At 45.7% G+C, this 17,952-nt stretch overlaps 1 protein-coding gene across 2 annotated transcripts in view; it reads right to left on the bottom strand.

Moving 5' to 3' along the window:
- The window catches only part of srrm1 (serine/arginine repetitive matrix 1), a 54,643-nt gene extending 51,433 nt beyond the window's left edge, over positions 1 to 3,210 (bottom strand). For both annotated transcript variants that reach the window (XM_085962631.1, XM_085962634.1), the window contains exon 1: positions 3,046 to 3,210. In XM_085962631.1, the coding sequence (XP_085818757.1) occupies positions 3,046 to 3,066 (21 nt within the window). In that variant the 5' untranslated portion in view covers positions 3,067 to 3,210. The remainder of the gene's footprint in view (positions 1 to 3,045) is intronic.
- Positions 3,211 to 17,952: the final 14,742 nt, after the last annotated feature.

Below are 17,952 nucleotides of genomic sequence, written 5' to 3'. Positions count from 1 at the left end.
ACTGGCCAGATCACACTTGGAATACTATGTTGTTCACAAAAAAGATACAGTTGCATTAGAAACAGCAGAGAAACAAGAAACAAGGTTGATCACCAACATGAAGGGGATAAGCCATTACAAGAGATTAGAGAAGCTGAACCTTTACAGGCTAAAAAGACAGCAGTGATTGAACGACCCCCTACTCTACTCTTACCTATCCAATTGTAATCAGAGTTGCTCTAGCATTGGCTTCTTCCCACCGACACTGTTACCTCAGAGGACCCCAAGAATCTATCCTTGGCCATCTCTTCCTCTACATGCTGCCCTTTGGCGACATCATCCACAGAGATGGCATCAGTTTCCACATATAGGCTGTTGACAGCCAGCTCTACTTCTCCACCATCTCTCTTTTGATTCCCTCCAATGCCTGCGTTGTCAGACTCGATGAGTCCTAATTTCCTTCAGTAAAACATTGGTGAGACCAAAGCCAGTGTCTTTGGTCCATGCCACGAACTGTACCCTCATCAACGATTCCATCCCCGGCCCACATCTCAGACTGAGCCACTGTTCACCCGAGCGAAGTTTCTGACCTCCATTTCCTCTCCATCACAAAGACCACCCACTTCTATAGAACAGGGGTAGGCTATTTAGTCCCTTGTGTCCATTCCATCATTCAATGAGATCATGGCTGACCTGTACCTCAGCTCCATTTACCAACCTTTGTTCCATATCCCTCGATACCCTTACCCAACATATTTATCGATCTCAGTCTTGAAAATTTCCAGTGGTCCACAGCCTTTTTGGGGAACGAGTTCCAGATTTGCACTAGGCTATGTGGGAAAAGTGCTTCTTGATTTCCCTCCCAAAAACAGCCTAACTAATTTTAAGATTCCCTAAATCAGAGGAAATAGTCTATCAAATCCCTTAATCACTTTAAATCCTTCAATTAGATCATCCCTCAACCTAAACTAAAAGAAAGAACTTCCATTTATATAGGTCGCACGACCTCAGGACACCCCAAAACGCTTTACAGCCAATGAAGTATTTTTGAAATGTAGTCAGTTATGTAAACTCGGCAGTCATTTTGCACACTCTCGGATCCAAAGCGGATGACCTCGCACTGCCCCACATTGAGCTCCATCCGCCGTGGCTTTGCCCACTCACCGAGAACACTGCCATAGCATTGTCCACCTCCAGCCATGCCTTTTTCACCCCCAAACTCAACGATTTCAGTGTTCTCCTGGTGGGTTCCCCATCTTCCATAAACTTCAGCCCATCCAAAATTCTGTTGCCCATGTCCTATCCCGCACCAAATACCACGCACTCTTCATTCCTGACCGCACGAACAGGCATTGGTTCTCAGTCCCCCCCAAGCAACTCAAAAATAAAATTCTCAGTCATGTTTAAATCGCTTGATTACCACATCCCTTCCCACCTCAAAGCTTCTCCAGCCCTACAACCCTCCCTAAAACTCAGCTCTGCGACCAAGCTTTTTGGTCAACCCTCCTAATATTAACTTTCTTTGGCTTGGCATTCATTTTTCCCTTATGCCTCTAAAAGTACCTTAGGGTCATTTTTCCACATTCGATAGGTGTCAGCTGTTGCTGAATTTGATGAAATGTATAAAATATTAAATGACTGGATTACTCATGGGTCTGGGGACAATTGTACTGTTGACTGCTAACCTATCTGTAACCAAGCCTGCACCTTCAAGAAGGGAGAGTCACGTAATTTTAAATAACGAGGTCAGAGGAAGTTCAGCTGCCTGTAAATTTCAGATTCTTGGTCAAAAACTGTCTCCTTTTTAAAAGATTGGTTTGCAGCAAATTGGTGTTGTGCGCTGAACACGAGTTTTAGAAAAGCAAATGTAGAACCAACTTTTACAACTTGCCAAACTAAGAGGCAAAAATTCTGGAGTTATTCAAAACACAAGATACCATGATAGGAAAATTAACATACTAAAGGGATGAACTGGTTTCTCTGGACTGAGTTTTGAATAAATTAACGCCATGTGCTCACTTTCCACATGGTAAGCACTTAAGTTTCTAGTATCTGCACCATTGAAGTTTGGATTTTCCAATTATGCAATGCTTGAATCAGAACAAAGGCAAACTAAGCACAGAATACTGTCACGAGTTGGAGACACGTTTTACTTTTGGATCGATTTTGAACTCCAAAACAAACTTACAATGCAAATCAAGAATCCAGTACAAATTATAACTTCGTAACTCACTCCCGATTATCTGTGTGTTCTACATAAACAGCAACATTATCACCGATGCCAGTGAAAATATTTAAAATGTTTTTCTGGGCTATTTCTGCTTTGAAATCACGTCTAGCTGAATGTGCATGATCTTTTTGAAACGGAGTATGAAAGTAGTATAATTTGCAAGTGTTGTTTTCGCAAACTGGTGTAGAGACCACAAGGTAATTTGGCCCATTTTTTCAGTCTGAACCGCACCGCGCTCCATATGCAAGCAACCATGCTGTTGCTGAACCAGGCCTCGGTGGAGACATTTTAATTTCATCTTAAAAATAAAAACCGTTTGAAGCATTTCAACGGAAGCTTTCAAGCGACGCAAAATGAACCGGGTAGGATTCGAGCCTCTGTTATTAAAACATTTGTTCGGATGGCTACTTTCCCAGCCTTCGCCTCCACCGCCTGCCGCAGTGGAGCCAATTCCCCAAGAAAAGAAAAAATCGCACTTGGGAGGGGTTGCATCTAGAATTAAAATTCGGCGCGCACCTCCTTGGTTATATTCGAGGTGAATCAAATTAAATTGAACTAAACAGTTGAGCTGGGGAAGACAGAAACAAATCTCCCAACACAGTTCCCCCCATACGCCTGCCTGCCTGCCACTGGCCGCCATTTTCATTCCCGCTCGGTTGCTAGGGCCGAATCGGCTTTATGTGCTCAGGGGAGGGGGCAAAAAGCCCGCGTTTTATGCGTTTAAAACGCCGGAGCAGGCGGGCGGGTCCCTTGAGGTGTTTCATTTGCCACTACAGTGGCCAGATATTCTAGCGGTACTCGATAGGCCGGCTTTGCTAGGCCTCCACTTTACTTACGCGGAAAAACCCCGCGTCCATCTTGTCCGTCTGTGGAGGGGCTGCCGGATCAGTGTCGCTCACTTCCGGTTTACCAACGCTACATCCGCTTTACGGGAACAGCCGAGGCCGAGCTTTCCGAGTGACGGAAATCGCCGAACGCCTGACGCTGCTCCCTTCTCCCCTCCCCGCCGCGCCGCTCCATCCATCCACCCTCCCACTTGGCAAAGGCTGCTCATTTGGCCTGCATCTCACACATTTTGATTTCAAAATGTGATCTATCTGACTCTTGAAAAACACAGCTGCATGTGTTTAAATAGGTTTGGCACTAGCCTCACTCTTTTAAGCACGTGCACATTTCACTGTAACAGTTCCTTGCTCTTCACAACTGAATTGATTCTCCAAATCTCGCTGATTCAATAGTAACTTTCAAAAGGGAATTGGATAAATATTTGAAAAGGAAACTTTTGCAAGGCTATGGGGAAAGAACAGGGCAGTGTGGATTAATTGGGGAGCTCTTTCAAAGAGCCAACACAGGCATGATGGGCTGGATGGCCTCCTTATGTGCTGTATCATTCAACATGTATTTATATAGCGCCTTTAACGTAGTAAAACGTCCCAAGGCGCTTTACAGGAGTATTAAAAGACAAAAAATTTGACACCGAGCCACATAAGGAGAAATTAGGGCAGATGACCAAAAGCTTGGTCAAAGAGGTAGGTTTTAAGGAGCGTCTTAAGGAGGAAAGAGAGGTAGCGAGGTGGAGAGGTTTAGGCAGGGAATTCCAGAGCTTAGAGCCCAGGCAACAGAAGGCACGGCCAACAATGGTTGAGCGATTATAATCAGGGATGCTCAAGAGGGCAGAATTAGAGGAGCCCAGATATCTCGGGGGGGAGGGTTGTGGGGCTGAAGGAGATTACAGAGATAGGAAGAGGCGAGGCCATGGAGGGATTTGAAAATAAGAATGAGAATTTTGAAATCGAGGCGTTGCTTAACCGGGAGCCAATGTAGATCAGCGAGCACAGGGGTGATGGGCGAACGGGACTTGGTGCGAGTTAGGACACGGGCAGCCGAGTTTTCGATCACCTCAAGTTTACGCAGGGTAGAATGTGGGAGGCCAGCCAGGACTGCGTTAGAATTCTACAAAAGGATGGTGGGAGCAGACTCGATGGTAACTTTCAAATTGAACTGGATATACTTGAAAAGGAAAAAGAAATTGCAGGGCTATGGGAAAAGAGCTGGGGAGGGAGACTAATTGGACAGCTCTTTCAAAGAGGCCGAGGCGATAAATGCAACTGTTTCTTTAAAATTAAGTATTTACAATAGAACATGTATCAAAAAGGTATAACATTCAGCAATTTAATGCAAACATTTTGAAATATAAAAATACTGCAAAATCTGAAAAACAGCACAGCAGGCCAATCAGCTTTAAGTACTGCTCCACTTAGCTTGTGATCTGAGCTGTATTGAGTGGGAAGGAATTAACACTGACATCTTTCAGAAGGTGGCTCACCACCACCTTCTCAAGGGCAATTAGGGATGGGCAATAAATTGTGGCTTTGCCAGCGACGCCCACATCCCATAAAAAACGAATTAATAAAAAGAAGGAAAAATTGTAGAACACTCATGCTTTGCTCTCTGACACATTCTAGCTGATGACTATAAGGGACATTACACTTTTGTCTGCCACTAAACCACAGATGTGGCAAGCCAGACAGATGAAGAAAACCAAGATAAAATGACAGAAAAATAAAGGGAAACTTACCAACATGTATTTTTAACTAAAAATCACAACATTCCATGCGTCACATAAGATCATAAGAAATAGGAGCAGGAGCAGGCCATTCGGCCCCTCGAGCCTGCTCCACCATTTAATGAGATCATGGCTGATCCGATTTTGGCCTCAACTCCACTTTCCTGCCCGCTCCCCGTAACCCTTGACTCCCCTGTTGCTCAAAAGTCTGTCTATCTCAGCCTCGAATATATTCAATGACTCAGCCTCCACAGCTCTCTGAGGTAAAGAATTCCAAAGATTCACGACCCTCAGAGAGAAGAAATTCCTCCTCATCTTCGTCTTAAATGGGCGACCCCTTATTCTGAGACTATGCCCCCTCGTTCTAGATTCCCCCACGAGGGGAAACATCCTCTCAGTACGCACCCTGTCCAACCCCCTCAGAATCTTTAGGGGGAGAAATTGGGTGAGTAGCGCCACCTGTTAGCGCCTAAAGAGGCAGTCAGTGGCTGTAGCGCCACTGGCTGCGTCTGCGGCGATATTCAGTAGGGGCGCTAATGGTGGCGTTAGGCATTTGCGCTGCGCCACCACCGATGACATCATCGGTGTGCGCAGCACCCCATTCGTGCCCCGTTCGCGATATTTGGTAGCGAACGCCGCAGTTGCGCCGCTCGCTACCCGCGCCCGGTTCACGGGGCCTTACTCTGCCGGCAGCGGCGCAAGTTAAGGTGGAGGTGCGGGGCAGCCGCTTTTTCGGCGGCCGCCTGCCAGCACCTCCGTCCCCGGCCTCCTAACCACCACCCCCGCGGCATTGCCGGCTGTTTCCCGAGAGCCCGGCACTTCTCCTTGGTGCCGGGCTCATTTGCCGGCACTCGCGATCGCGGATTGCGCTGTTGCAGGCACCTCCCCCTTAACAGTGGGAGGAAGGCCTGCAGTACCGCAGCGTGACGTGCCGCAGCATGTGGCGCTGCGGCACGTTGCGCTGCGATAATCAGTTTCAGCGCCCTAAGAGGGACGCGGAGCGCCTCGAGCCGCGCCCCGTGTCCCTCGAGGGGCGCTGAAACTGAATTTCTGGCGATCGGTATCACTCCGATCACTGCGCTAAATCCTGCGCTCCGCCGACTTTTGCGCCACTTTGGCACCCCAACCCAATTTCTAGGCCTATATGTTTCAATAAGATCACCTCTCATTCTTCTAAACTCCAATGAGTATAGGCCCAACCTGCTCAACCTTTCCTCATAAGACAACCCTTCCCAGGGATCAACCTAGTGAACCTTCTCTGAACTGCCTCCAATGCAAGTATATCCCTTCTTAAATAAGGTGACCAAACTGTATGCAGTACTCTAGGTGTGGTCTCACCAGCGCCCTGTACAGTTGTAGCAAGACTTCCCTACTTTTATATTCTATCCCCCTTGAAATAAAGGCCAACATTCCATTTGCTTGCCGAATTACTTGCTGCATCTGCATGTTAACTTTCTGTGTTTCATGTTCGAGGACACCCTAATCACCGCCGCCTCCTGTAGTCTTTCCCCATTTAAATAATATTTTTTCTTTTCTATTCTTCCTACCAAAGAGGATAACTTCACATTTTCCCACATTATACTCCATCTGCCAAATTCTTGCCCACTCACTTAACCTATCTATATCCCTTTGTAGACTATGTCCTCCTCACAACTTGCTTCTTTCCCACCTATCTTTGTATCGTCTGCAAATTTGGCTACAATACACTCGCTTCCTTCATCCAAGTCATTAATATAGATTGAAAATAGTTGAGGCCCCAGCACTGATCCCTGTGGCACCCCACTAGTTACACATTGCCATCCTGAAAATGACCCATTTATCCCGGCTCTCTGGGGTTGATTTTCAGTGTGCCGTGAGGCGGGCTTTTAGGCGTGCGGGGGCTAAAATCCCGAATTCGGGGGTCCCGACTCCATCCCGCCCAAAACCCGCCTCCATGTAAGTTTCAAAGGAGGCAGGTACCCGCCCCGCACTGGGACCTGCCGACCCGAGGCGGGAAGGGATTAGTGCCAATTAACTGCCTGATAACAGGTAGTTAACAGGCAGTTTTTAGCCTAATTCCTATTTTGAAGGTTGTCGTGTGGGATTCCTGACGGCTCCAAACCACGCCAGGTTAGAGGAGTCAGGCCGTCGGGTTGAAGGACTTGGAGGGGTCGAGATGTCGGTGTTCAGGTGAGTGATGGGTACATGAGTGCAAAGGTAAGTGTGTTTGGTGTGTCTAAAGTGTGTCAAGAAGTTTAAATTACCTGTATTTACCTTTACAGCCTTCCTTCCTCTAGGCTTCGGGAGTCCATCATTCAGCCAGCACAGAAAGCAGAATGGCTGCGATCTGTCAAAAGTGACAGCCTGCAGCTTTGAATGCCGGCGAGATTTCTAACTGAGTCTGCGTAGAAGGACTCAGGTTAGAAGTAAGACTGTCAGTGTTTGACAGCTTCAAACAACTGTGAAACACTGATATTTCATCTGTCAGCACATCTTGACAGATGAAATTTCAGTCTGTGACGTCACCTGTTGCCGGGTGGCCCTTAATTGGCCTGCTGAGCCCGCAGGGCGGGCTCAACAAGGTCAATCAAGTGAAAATCGCATGGATTCGCCGCATCTCGATGGAGGCGGGACTACAACCCTGAAAGTTGTAGTCCCGCCTCCTTCCCGACTTCTGAATGAAAATCCAGCCCTCTGTTTTCTGTTAGTTAGCCAATCCTCTATCCAATCTAATATATTACCCCCAACACCATGAGCTCTTATCTTATGCAGTAAGCTTTTATGTGGCACCTTGTTGAATGCCTTTTGGAAATCCAAATACACCACATCTACTGGTTTCCCTTTATCCAACCTGCTCGTTACCTCCTCAAAGAACTCTAATAGATTTGTCAAATACGATTTCCCTTTCATAAAACCACATTGACTCTGTTTGTATTATGATTTTCTAAATGCCCTGCTACTACTTCCTTAATAATGACAGATGTTAGGCTAACTGGCCTATACATACATAAGAACATAAGAAATAGGAGCAGGAGTAGGCCAATCGGCCCCTCGAGCCTGCTCCGCCATTCAATAAGATCATGGCTGATCTGATCCTAACCGCCAATCCACAACCACAGAACCATCTCCTGAATCTAACAGAATTAGACACATGAAATAGGAGCAGGATCAGGCTACACAGCCCCTGGGCCCGCTCCGCTACCCACAGGGCCATGACCGTTCCGAACCTAGACTCATGTCCAAATTCCTGCCCGCTCCCCGTAACCCTTAATTCCCTTTACTTCTAGGAAACTGTCTATTTCTGTTTTAAATTTATGTAATGATGTAGCTTCTACAGCTTTTTGGGGCAACATATTCCATGGACCTACCACCCTCTGAGTGAAGTAGTTCCTCCTCATCTCAGTTTTGAAAGAGCAGCCCCTTATTCTAAGACTATGCCCCCTAGTTCTAGTTTCACCCATCATCGGGAACATCTTCCCCGCATCCACCCGATCCAACCCCTTCACAATCTTATATGTTTCAATAAGATCGCCTCTCATTCTTCTGAACTCCAATGAGTAGAGTCCCAATCTACTCAACCTCTCCTCATATGTCCATCCCCTCATCCCCGGGATTAACCGAGTGAAACTTCTTTGTACTGACTCGAGAGCAAGTATGTCCTTTTTTAAGTATGGACACCAAAACTGTACGCAGTATTCCAGGTGCGGTCTCACCAATACCTTGTACAACTGAAGCAATACCTCCCTATTTTTATATTCTATCCCCCTAGCAATGAAAGCCAACATTCCATTGGCCTTCTTAATCACTTGCTGCACCTGCATACTAACCTTTTGAGTTTTGTGCACCAGGACCCCCAGATCCCTTTGTACTTCAGTACTTTCCAGTTTCTTGCCATTAAGATAATAACTTGCGCTACGATTTTTCCTGCCAAAGTGCATAACCTCACACTTTCCAGTATTGTATTCCATCTGCCAAATCTCTGCCCACTTACTTAGCCTGTCGATGTCCCTTTGCAGGTTTTTTATGTCCTCCTCACTCACTACTTTCCCTCCCATCTTAGTGTCATCTGCAAACTTTGATATGTTACACTCGGTCCCCTCCTCCAAATCGTTAATATAGATTGTAAAGAGTTGGGGACCCAGCACTGACCCCTGCGGAACACCACTAGTTACTGATTGCCAGTCTGAGAATGAACCATTTATCCCAACTCTCTGCCTTCTGTTAGATAGCCAATCCTCTATCCATGCCAGAATATTACCCCCAATCCCGTGATATTTTATCTTAAGCAATAATCTTTTGTGTGGCACCTTGTCAAATGCCTTTTGGAAGTCTAAATACACTACGTCCACTGGTTCCCCTTTATCCACCCTATACGTTACTTCCTCAAAGAACTCCAACAAATTTGTCAAACATGACTTCCCCTTCATAAAACCATGCTGACTTTGTCCTATTAAATTATGATTATCCAAATGTCCTGTTACTGTCTCCTTAATAATGGACTCCAAAATTTTACCTACCACAGATGTTAGGCTAACCGGTCTATAGTTTCCAGCCTTCTGTCTACTGCCCTTTTTAAATAAGGGTGTTACATTAGCAGTTTTCCAGTCTGCCGGGACCTTTGCCGAGTCCAGGGAGTTTTGGAAAATTATTACCAATGCATCCACAATCCCTACCGCCACTTCCCTCAAGACCCTAGGATGTAAGCCATCAGGTCCAGGTGATTTATCCGCCTTGAGTCCCATTATTTTACCGAGTGCCACTTCCTTAGTGATTTTGATCGTGTTTAGCCCCCTGTTTGTCCAGTGTTGGGATATTCTTAGTGTCTTCTACTGTAAAGACTGATGTAAAATATTCATTCAGTGTTTTTGCCATCTCCATATTTCCCACCATTAATTTCCCGGTCTCATCCTCTAAGGGACCAACATTTACTTTAGCCACCCTTTTTCTTTTTATATAACTATAAAAACTCTTACTATCTGTTTTTATATTTTTTGCTAATTTACTTTCATAATCTATCTTCCCTTTCTTAATCAATCTTTTTGTTATTTTTTGCTGTCTTTTAAAGTTTTCCCAATCCTCTATCCTCCCACTAGATTTGGCTACCTTATATGCCCTTGTTTTTAGTCGAATACTATCCTTAATTTCTTTACTTAGCCACGGATGGCTGTCTTTTCTTTTACACCCTTTTCTTCTCAGTGGAATATATATTTTTTGGAAGTTGTAAAATAACTCCTTAAATGTACACCACTGATCATGTATCGTCTTACCCTTTAACCTATTTTCCCAACCCACTCTACTCAATTCCGCTCTCATACCTTCATAGTCTCCTTTATTCAAGCTTAGCACGCTTGTTTGAGATCCAACCTTCTCACCCTCTAATTGAATATGGAATTCAACCATGTTATGGTCACTCATTCCAAGGGGATCCTTTACTAGGACATTTTTAATTAATCCTGTCTCGTTACACAGGACCAGATCTAAGGTTGCTTGCCCCCTGGTCGGTTCAGTTACATACTGCTCAAGAAACCCATCCCTAATACACTCAATGAACTCATCCTCAAGGCAGCCCTGCCCAATTTGATTTGTCCAATTAATATGATAGTTAAAATCCCCCATAATTATAGATGTTCCCTTATTACAAGCCTCAACGATTTCCTGATTGATACTCCGTCCAACAGAGTTGCAACTGTTCGGAGGCCTATAGACTACGCCCACTAGTGTTTTCTTCCCCTTATTATTCCTTACCTCCACCCAAACTGTTTCATTATCCTGATCTTTTGACCCAATATCATTTCTCTGTATTACAGTGATTCCTTCCTTTAGTAACATAGCCACCCCACCTCCCCTTCCTTCCTGCCTGTCCTTCCTGATCATTAAATAACCTGGTATGTTTAATTCCCAGGCATTGTCACCCTGCAGCCATGTTTCTGTAATGGCCACAAGATCATACCCATATGTAGTTATTTGTGCCATTAACTCGTCTATTTTGTTAGGAATGCTACGTGCATTCAGATAGAGAACTTTCAAATATGTTTTGTGACACTTAGTTCCTGCTATTGCCCTTTTTATTACTTTACCTTTTACTCCATACCTTCTGCCCCTTCCTGACACGCTCTGGTTTTTAATTTCCCCACTGCTACCTAAGTCTATGACCTTCTCTGTTGTCATTTTTATTATTTGCTCTCTAGGAACCTCCCCCCCACTAGTTAGTTTAAAGCCCTCTCTACAGCCCTAGTTATATGATCCGCCAGGACTCTAGTCCCAGCACTGGCCAAGTGAAGCCCGTCCCAACAGAACAGCTCCCTCCTGCCCCAGTACTGGTGCCAGTGACCCAGGAAGCAAAACCCATTTCTCCCACACCAGTTTCCTGCTTTCTGTTTCCCTTCTTTTTTGAATAAGGGCATTATATTTGCAGTTTTCCAATCTGCTGGGACTTTTCCAGAGTCAAGGGAATTTTGGAAGATTACAACCAATGCATCCACTATCTCTGTAGCAACTTCTTTTAAGACTCTGGGATGCAGGCCATCAGGTCCAGGGGACTTGTCAGCCTTTAGACCCATAAGATAGTGATTCCCTTCCTTTTGCCCCTTGATTTTCTACTATTACTGGGATGTTTTTAGTGTCCTCTACTATGAAGACAGATACAAAATATTTGTTCAATGCCATTTCCTTGTTTCCCATTATTTTTTCCCCAGTTTCATCTTCTAAGGGACCAATGTTTACTTTAGCTACTCTCTTCCTTTTTATTTACTTGTCGAAGCTCTTACTGTCAGTTTTTATATATCTTCCTAGTTTACTCTCATAAGCTATTTTCTCCCTCTATTATTTTTTAGTCATCCTTTGCTGGTTTCTAACATTTTCCCAATCTTCTGGCCAACCACTAATCTTTGCAACGTTGTATGCCTTTTTTTTCAATTTGATACCATCCTTAACTTCCTTGGTTAGCCATGGTTGGTTCATCCTTCCCTTTGAGTCTTTCTTTCTCACTGAAATATATCTTTGTTGAGAGTCATGAAATATCTCTTTAAATGTCTGCCACTGCTTTTCTACCATCTTACCTTCTAATCTATTTTCCCAGTCTACTTTAGCCAACTCTTTCCTCATACCTTTGTAATTGCCTTTATTTAAATGTAATACTCTAGTTTCAGACCCAAGTTTCTCACCTTCAAACTGAATGTGGAATTCTATCATGTTATGATCACTCTTCCCTAGAGGATCCTTTACTAAGAGATCATTAATTAATCCTGTTTCATTGCGCATTACCAGATCTAAAATAGGCTGTTCCACAATGTATTGTTCCAAGAAACTGTCTCGAATACACTCTATGAACTCGTCCTCAAGGCTGCTTTTGCCAATTTGATTTGTCCAATCTATATGAAGATTAAGATTGCCCACGATTATTGCAGTACCTTTCTTACAAGCCCCCATTATTTCTTGATTTATACTCTGTCCTACAATGTAGCTACTGTTAGGGGGCCTATAGACTACTCCCACCAGTGCCTTCTTCCACTTACTATTTCTTACCTCTGATTGATTCTACATCTGGAACTTCCAAGCCAAGATAATTTCTCACTATTGTACTGATCTCTTCCTTTATTAACAGAGCTACCCCACCTCCTTTTCCTTTCTGTCTATCCTTCTGAAATGTCAAATACCCCTGAATATTCAGTTCCCAGCCTTGGTCACATTGCAATCACGTCTCTGTGATGGTTATTAGATCATACCCATTTATTTCTATTTGTGCTGTTAATTCATCAATCTTGTTACGATTGTGTGCATTCAGATAAAGAGCCTTTAATTTTGTCTTTTTATCATTTTTCTCTACTTTGACCTTATTTACTGGTGCACTCTTATGTTTGTACGCTCTGTCTCTTCCTGCTACACTCTCGTTTTCATTGCCCATATCGCTACCCTGCATTATTGCCCTGTCCTTTCTCTTTAACTTTCTAAATTTCTCCTCGCTTGAACTCTCCCCCCCACTATTTAGCTTAAAGCCCTATCTACAGCCCTAGTTATTCGATTTGCCAGGACTTTGGTTCCAGCATGGTTCAAGTGAAGGCCATCCCAACGGAACAGCTCCCTCTTTCCCCAGTACTGGTGCCAGTGCCCCATGAATCGAAACCCATTTCTCCCACACCAATCCTTGAGCCACGCATCCAACTCTCTGATCTTATTGACCCTGTGCCAATTTGCTCGTGGCTCAGGTAGTAATCCAAAGATTATTACCTTTGTGGTTCTGCTTTTTAATTTAGACCCTAGCTGCTCATTCTCCCTCAGCAGAACCTCTTTCTTAGTCTCACCTATGTCCTTGGTTCCTACGTGGACCAGGACAACTGGATTCTTCCCCTCCCACTCCAAGTTCCTCTCCAGCCCCGAGGAGATGTCCTTAACCCTGGCACTGGGCAGGCATCACAGCCTTTGGGACTCACGTTCATATTATGCATAGAAATAACAACAACAACTTGCATTTATAAAGCGCTGTTAACATAGCAAAACGTCCCAAGGTGCTTAACAAGTGCTATAGCAATAAAAACATTTTTGACACTGGGCCACAGAAGGAGATATAAGGACAGATGACAGGTCAAAGAAGTAGGTTTTAAGGAGAATCTTAAAGGAGGAGAGAGAGGTAGAGAGGTGGAGAGATGTAGGGAGGGAATTCCAGAACTTACGGCCAAGGCAGCTGAAAGCACGGCCGCCAATGGTGGAGTGATTAAAATCAGGGATGCGCAAGAAACCAGAATTGGAGGAACGCAGAGATCTCGAGGGCTTGTAGGGCTGGAGGAGGTTACAGAGATAGGGAGAGGCGAGACTGTGGAGGGATTTGAAAACAAGTATGAGGATTTAAAATTGAGACGTTGCCGGACCGGGAGCCAATGTAGGTCAGCAAGTACAGGGGTGAAGGGTGAATGAGACTTGGAGCGAGGTAAGATACGGGCAGCAGAGTTTTGGATGAGCACAAGTTTATGTAGGGTGGAAGATGGGAGGCCTGTCAGAAGTGTGTAGGAATGGTCAAGTCTAGAGGTAACAAAGGCATGGATGAGGGTTTCAGCAGCGGATGAGCTAAGGCAGTGTTGGAGTCGGGCGATGTTACGGAGGTGGAAGTAGGCCGTCTTGGTGATGGAGCGGATATGTGGTCGGAAGCTCACCTCTAGGTCAAACACAACACAAAGTTTGCAAACAGTCTGGCTCAGATTCAGACAGTTGCCAAGGATGGAAAGGATGGCCAGGGAAAGGAGTTTGTGGTGGGGTCCAAAGACAATGGCTGGAATTTTCCTATTGCACAGTGTGGGTTTGGGGGCGGGTCAGAAGTTAAAAGCACAGAACTTGACAGCGTGTTGGGAACCCACCGTCATCCCGCCGACTTCCGCATTGAACTCAGGCGTGTTTTGAGGCGTGCCGCTTATGCTGTCTCACCTTGGACCTCAGAATCGGACCAAGATGAGCCCCAGTACCAACAACACCAGCAGCAGCAGCAGCCACCACAACACCAGACCTCTCCTCAACAACCCCATGCTGCACAGGAGAGAGGGGGTCAGCACAGGGCGATACTCCCAACACAGGGTATACAGGCAGAGGATGAGCTTCCTGGACATGACTGAGCAGCAGTACTACAGGAGGCTCAGGCTATTGCGCCAGGTCATCGCAGACATTTGGAGCTTGCTGGAAATAGACCTGCTGCCCAGAGGACCTGGTGGGCACTCCTTACCAGTAGCTGTCAAAGTCACCAGTGCCCTCAAATTCTTCGCCTCAGTCTCCTTCCAGGGATCTGCAGCAGACATTTGCAGGATCTCACAGTCGGCCGCCCACAGATGCATTACCCAGGTGACCGATGCCATGTTTGACAAGTCAGCCAATTACGTCAACTTTGCCACTGATGGAGCCAGTGTTACGGAGCAGGCGCTCGGCTTTGTGGCTCTGGCTGGTTTCCCACAGGTGCAGGGCATCATTGACTGCACACATGTGGCCATCAAGGCACCCCCTCACCACCCAGGAGTGTTTGCGAACTGCAAGGGCTTCCACACCCTCAATGTGCAGCTCGTCTGCATCCATAAAAAGATCATCATGCATGTGTGTGCCAGATTCCTTGGCAACTGTCATGACTCTTTCGTGCTGTGCCAGTCCACCCTCCCTTAGCTCTTCGCACCTCCAAACAGACTTACCGGCTGGCTGCTGGGGTCAAGGGCTATCCACTAAAGACGTGGCTGATTACACCCTGGAGGAGGCCAAGCAATGAGGCCAAGGGACATTATAATGAGAGCCACATGTCCACCAAATGTGTCATAGAGCAAGCAATCAGCATGATGAAGATGTGCTTCACATGTTTTGACAGATCTGGAGGAGCCCATCACTACGCACCAGCCAGGGTCTCCGGAATCATCGTCGTATGCTATGCGCTGCACAACATAGCAGCGAGGATTAGAACTGCAGGAGGAACAAGACGCAGAGCGCACAGCCTCTTCGGAGGAGGAGGAACAGGTGGAACACGAGGAGGAGGAGAAGGAGGAAGAGGAGGAACCTGAGGCAGAGATGGCACCAGCAGCGGCGCACATTGCTGCCCGGGAGGCCCAGGATGGCCTCATAATTGCCAGATTTACTTAACTTGCACCCATATGGCTCCCAGATGCTGCACCAACTTCACCCCCAAAAAATACCACAAAGCAGTCCTACAATGACCAAGCTATTCCTCTCACCCAAACCCCCATTGCTCGAGATTAAGTAATGTCTCACCATTCACTCCAAGTGACAAAGCCACTTCCCAGGTAGCAGGCAAAAATGGACCTCTGGGAGAGTAAAGAGGAGAATTAGAAGTCTTATGAAAAGAATGAGTAACGTTATCATTATGCACATGATGACATTTCACTGGCTGCTGACATCAGTCACCATGAGTGACTGCTGTATGCCATGTGGCTTTATGAGATGTAATTTTGTCACCAGGTTGCTGGGAGGTCCCCTCTCTCCATCTCCCACTGCCAGCAGCTTTGCAACTCCAGAGATTTCTAGCACCTCCTCCCCCGCTGGAGTCAAGTTGGTGAACATTGGAGGGTCACCTCCGTTCTCTGCCTCTCCCTGCTGTTCCGGGCTCTCTTCTCCTGCAAAGAGGGAAAGAAGAGAACTTTGAGTGAGAGTGATGGAATGAGTGTAAGGAATGGATGGGCTACATCTGTAGAAGGTGACTATGAGGGAATGGCGTGACATTGCCAAATGGTCTCCTTCTGTGGTGTTACTTGCTATGATTACATTAGGATGAGGGTGAGTGTCAGGGGTGGTTAGTCAGATGGGGATGTGAGTAAGTGCATAGAGAGTGAGGGATGGGTGGAGCTGCAAGGTAGGCTGGTGTGAGGAGTGATGTGCAGGAGTAAGCTTGGGAAGGCAGAGTGATGGGGTTGGGATGACACGCACATCAGGATGTAGGTGAATGTGGCATTGCACTTATCTTTCCTGACCTCATGAAATCATTAAAGCTTTTGCGGAACTGGATCCACATCCGCCTCACGACATCCCTGCCGCTGACCTCCTCCGTGACCTCTAACCATGCCCTCTTAGTGTCTCTGGCTGTTTTTTTGCGGCCATCCGCAGGGAAGAGGACCTCCCTGCATGCTCTGACTCCCTGAACCAGCACTTCCAGGGAGGCATTAGGGAATCTTGGTGCAGCCTTCTGTCTGTGTGTCTCCATAACTCCCAGAAATCTCAAAATTATGCAGCAATTTGTATCTCTCCCAAACACCTTGATCTCTCCTACAACAACCTCCAACTGAGATGTTTGCAAGGCTGCTTTAAATATCCGTGCTGAAAACGAGTCATCGGTGACGTCATCAGACCTGCTCCATTTAATTGGGCCGAGAAATCTACATGACTCTTTCAATTGATGCAATTGAGTTAAACACGCGCAATGCAGAACGCGCTGTTGCAAAGTTCGGGATGGCAACCCGCTACGCGGCCCACACGCACCCACCCCAACACTCAGGTAAAGATTCTGGCCAACAGCTTCAGTCTTCCCAATATTTACTTGGAAGAAAGTTCTGTTCATCCAATATTAGTTGTCAGACAAGCAGTGTGACAAATCGGAAACAGTGGAGGGGTCCAGGGAGGAATCTAAACACAAGGCCCCAGCACCACTGCGGCCAACTACCTGATTTGAGCAAGTTGCATTCTGCCCGTCCCCAGCACAAACTCATATACACATGCTTCAGTAGAACACCATTTTCCAAAGCTGAAATAGATCAAGTTGAAGCAGATTATGTCAGGATATTGAGTTACAAAAATTATTGGAGAAAGTAGCGACTTTTAGACTTGAAAGAATGGAATGAAAAGGAGGCCTTATAGAAAGAAGGGAACTGAAAGAAGACTTAAATGTTATAGAAAAGGTAAATCTGTAATATTGGTTCAAGGTAAGCCATGAGAGTGGAACAAGGGAAACTGGCTAAAACTGATGGAAGGTCAATGTGGGGTTCATGTTAGAAAGAATATCGTGCAAAGAGAAACAACGCTTGGATGGTCTTCCAGGTGAGAGATGAAAATCTTAGATCCATTCAAGATCCAGTTAGATGACATGATAGAGCAGACTGCAAGTTTTTTTTCCAAATGAATGTGCCAAGATGAGCTGAAATGCCTCACTCATCGGTATCTATCTTGTGATTTATGATGATAGACTTAATATTATCCATAACACAAGGCAGACATCCATCGTAGGTGGGCCACAATTTCAACTGAAATAGCATTCGTTGGAAAGTGTGATTGCCCAGACTTGATAAAGACTTTGCAGTGTGATGCGCCATCAATTACTCAAAAGACTGAGGTTAAGCAAGTAACAACCAGGCTTTTATTAACTAAAGAATGAAGGTCTAGTCTCGAGTGGTCGACCCGTCCAGAATACTAAGGGACTGGGAGGTAGTCACTTATATACCTGGAATAGTGGGAGGAGTCAGCCAAGGCATGTCCAGACCTGTACCTAGTGGAATACACATACACATACAGACAGGTATAACAGTGGTTTACCACATTCACGATAGCAAAATACTGCAGATGTTGGAAATCCGAAATAACAACAGAAAATGCTGGAAAAACTCAGCAAGTCAGGCAACATCCGTGGAGAGAAATTTGAGTTGACGTTTCGGGTTTGACCCTTCTTCAAAACTGGAGAGAAAAGGAACTAGATCGAAGGCAGGGCTGCGATCGGACAAAAGAATAAAAGAACCAA

The sequence above is a fragment of the Somniosus microcephalus genome, chromosome 20, assembly GCF_052327205.1.
Source record: "Somniosus microcephalus isolate GS21.2 chromosome 20, FLI_Smic_1.0, whole genome shotgun sequence".
Taxonomy (NCBI): domain Eukaryota; kingdom Metazoa; phylum Chordata; class Chondrichthyes; order Squaliformes; family Somniosidae; genus Somniosus; species Somniosus microcephalus.
The sequence above is the reverse complement of the archived record's forward strand: the minus strand, read 5'-3'. Positions and strand labels throughout refer to the sequence as shown.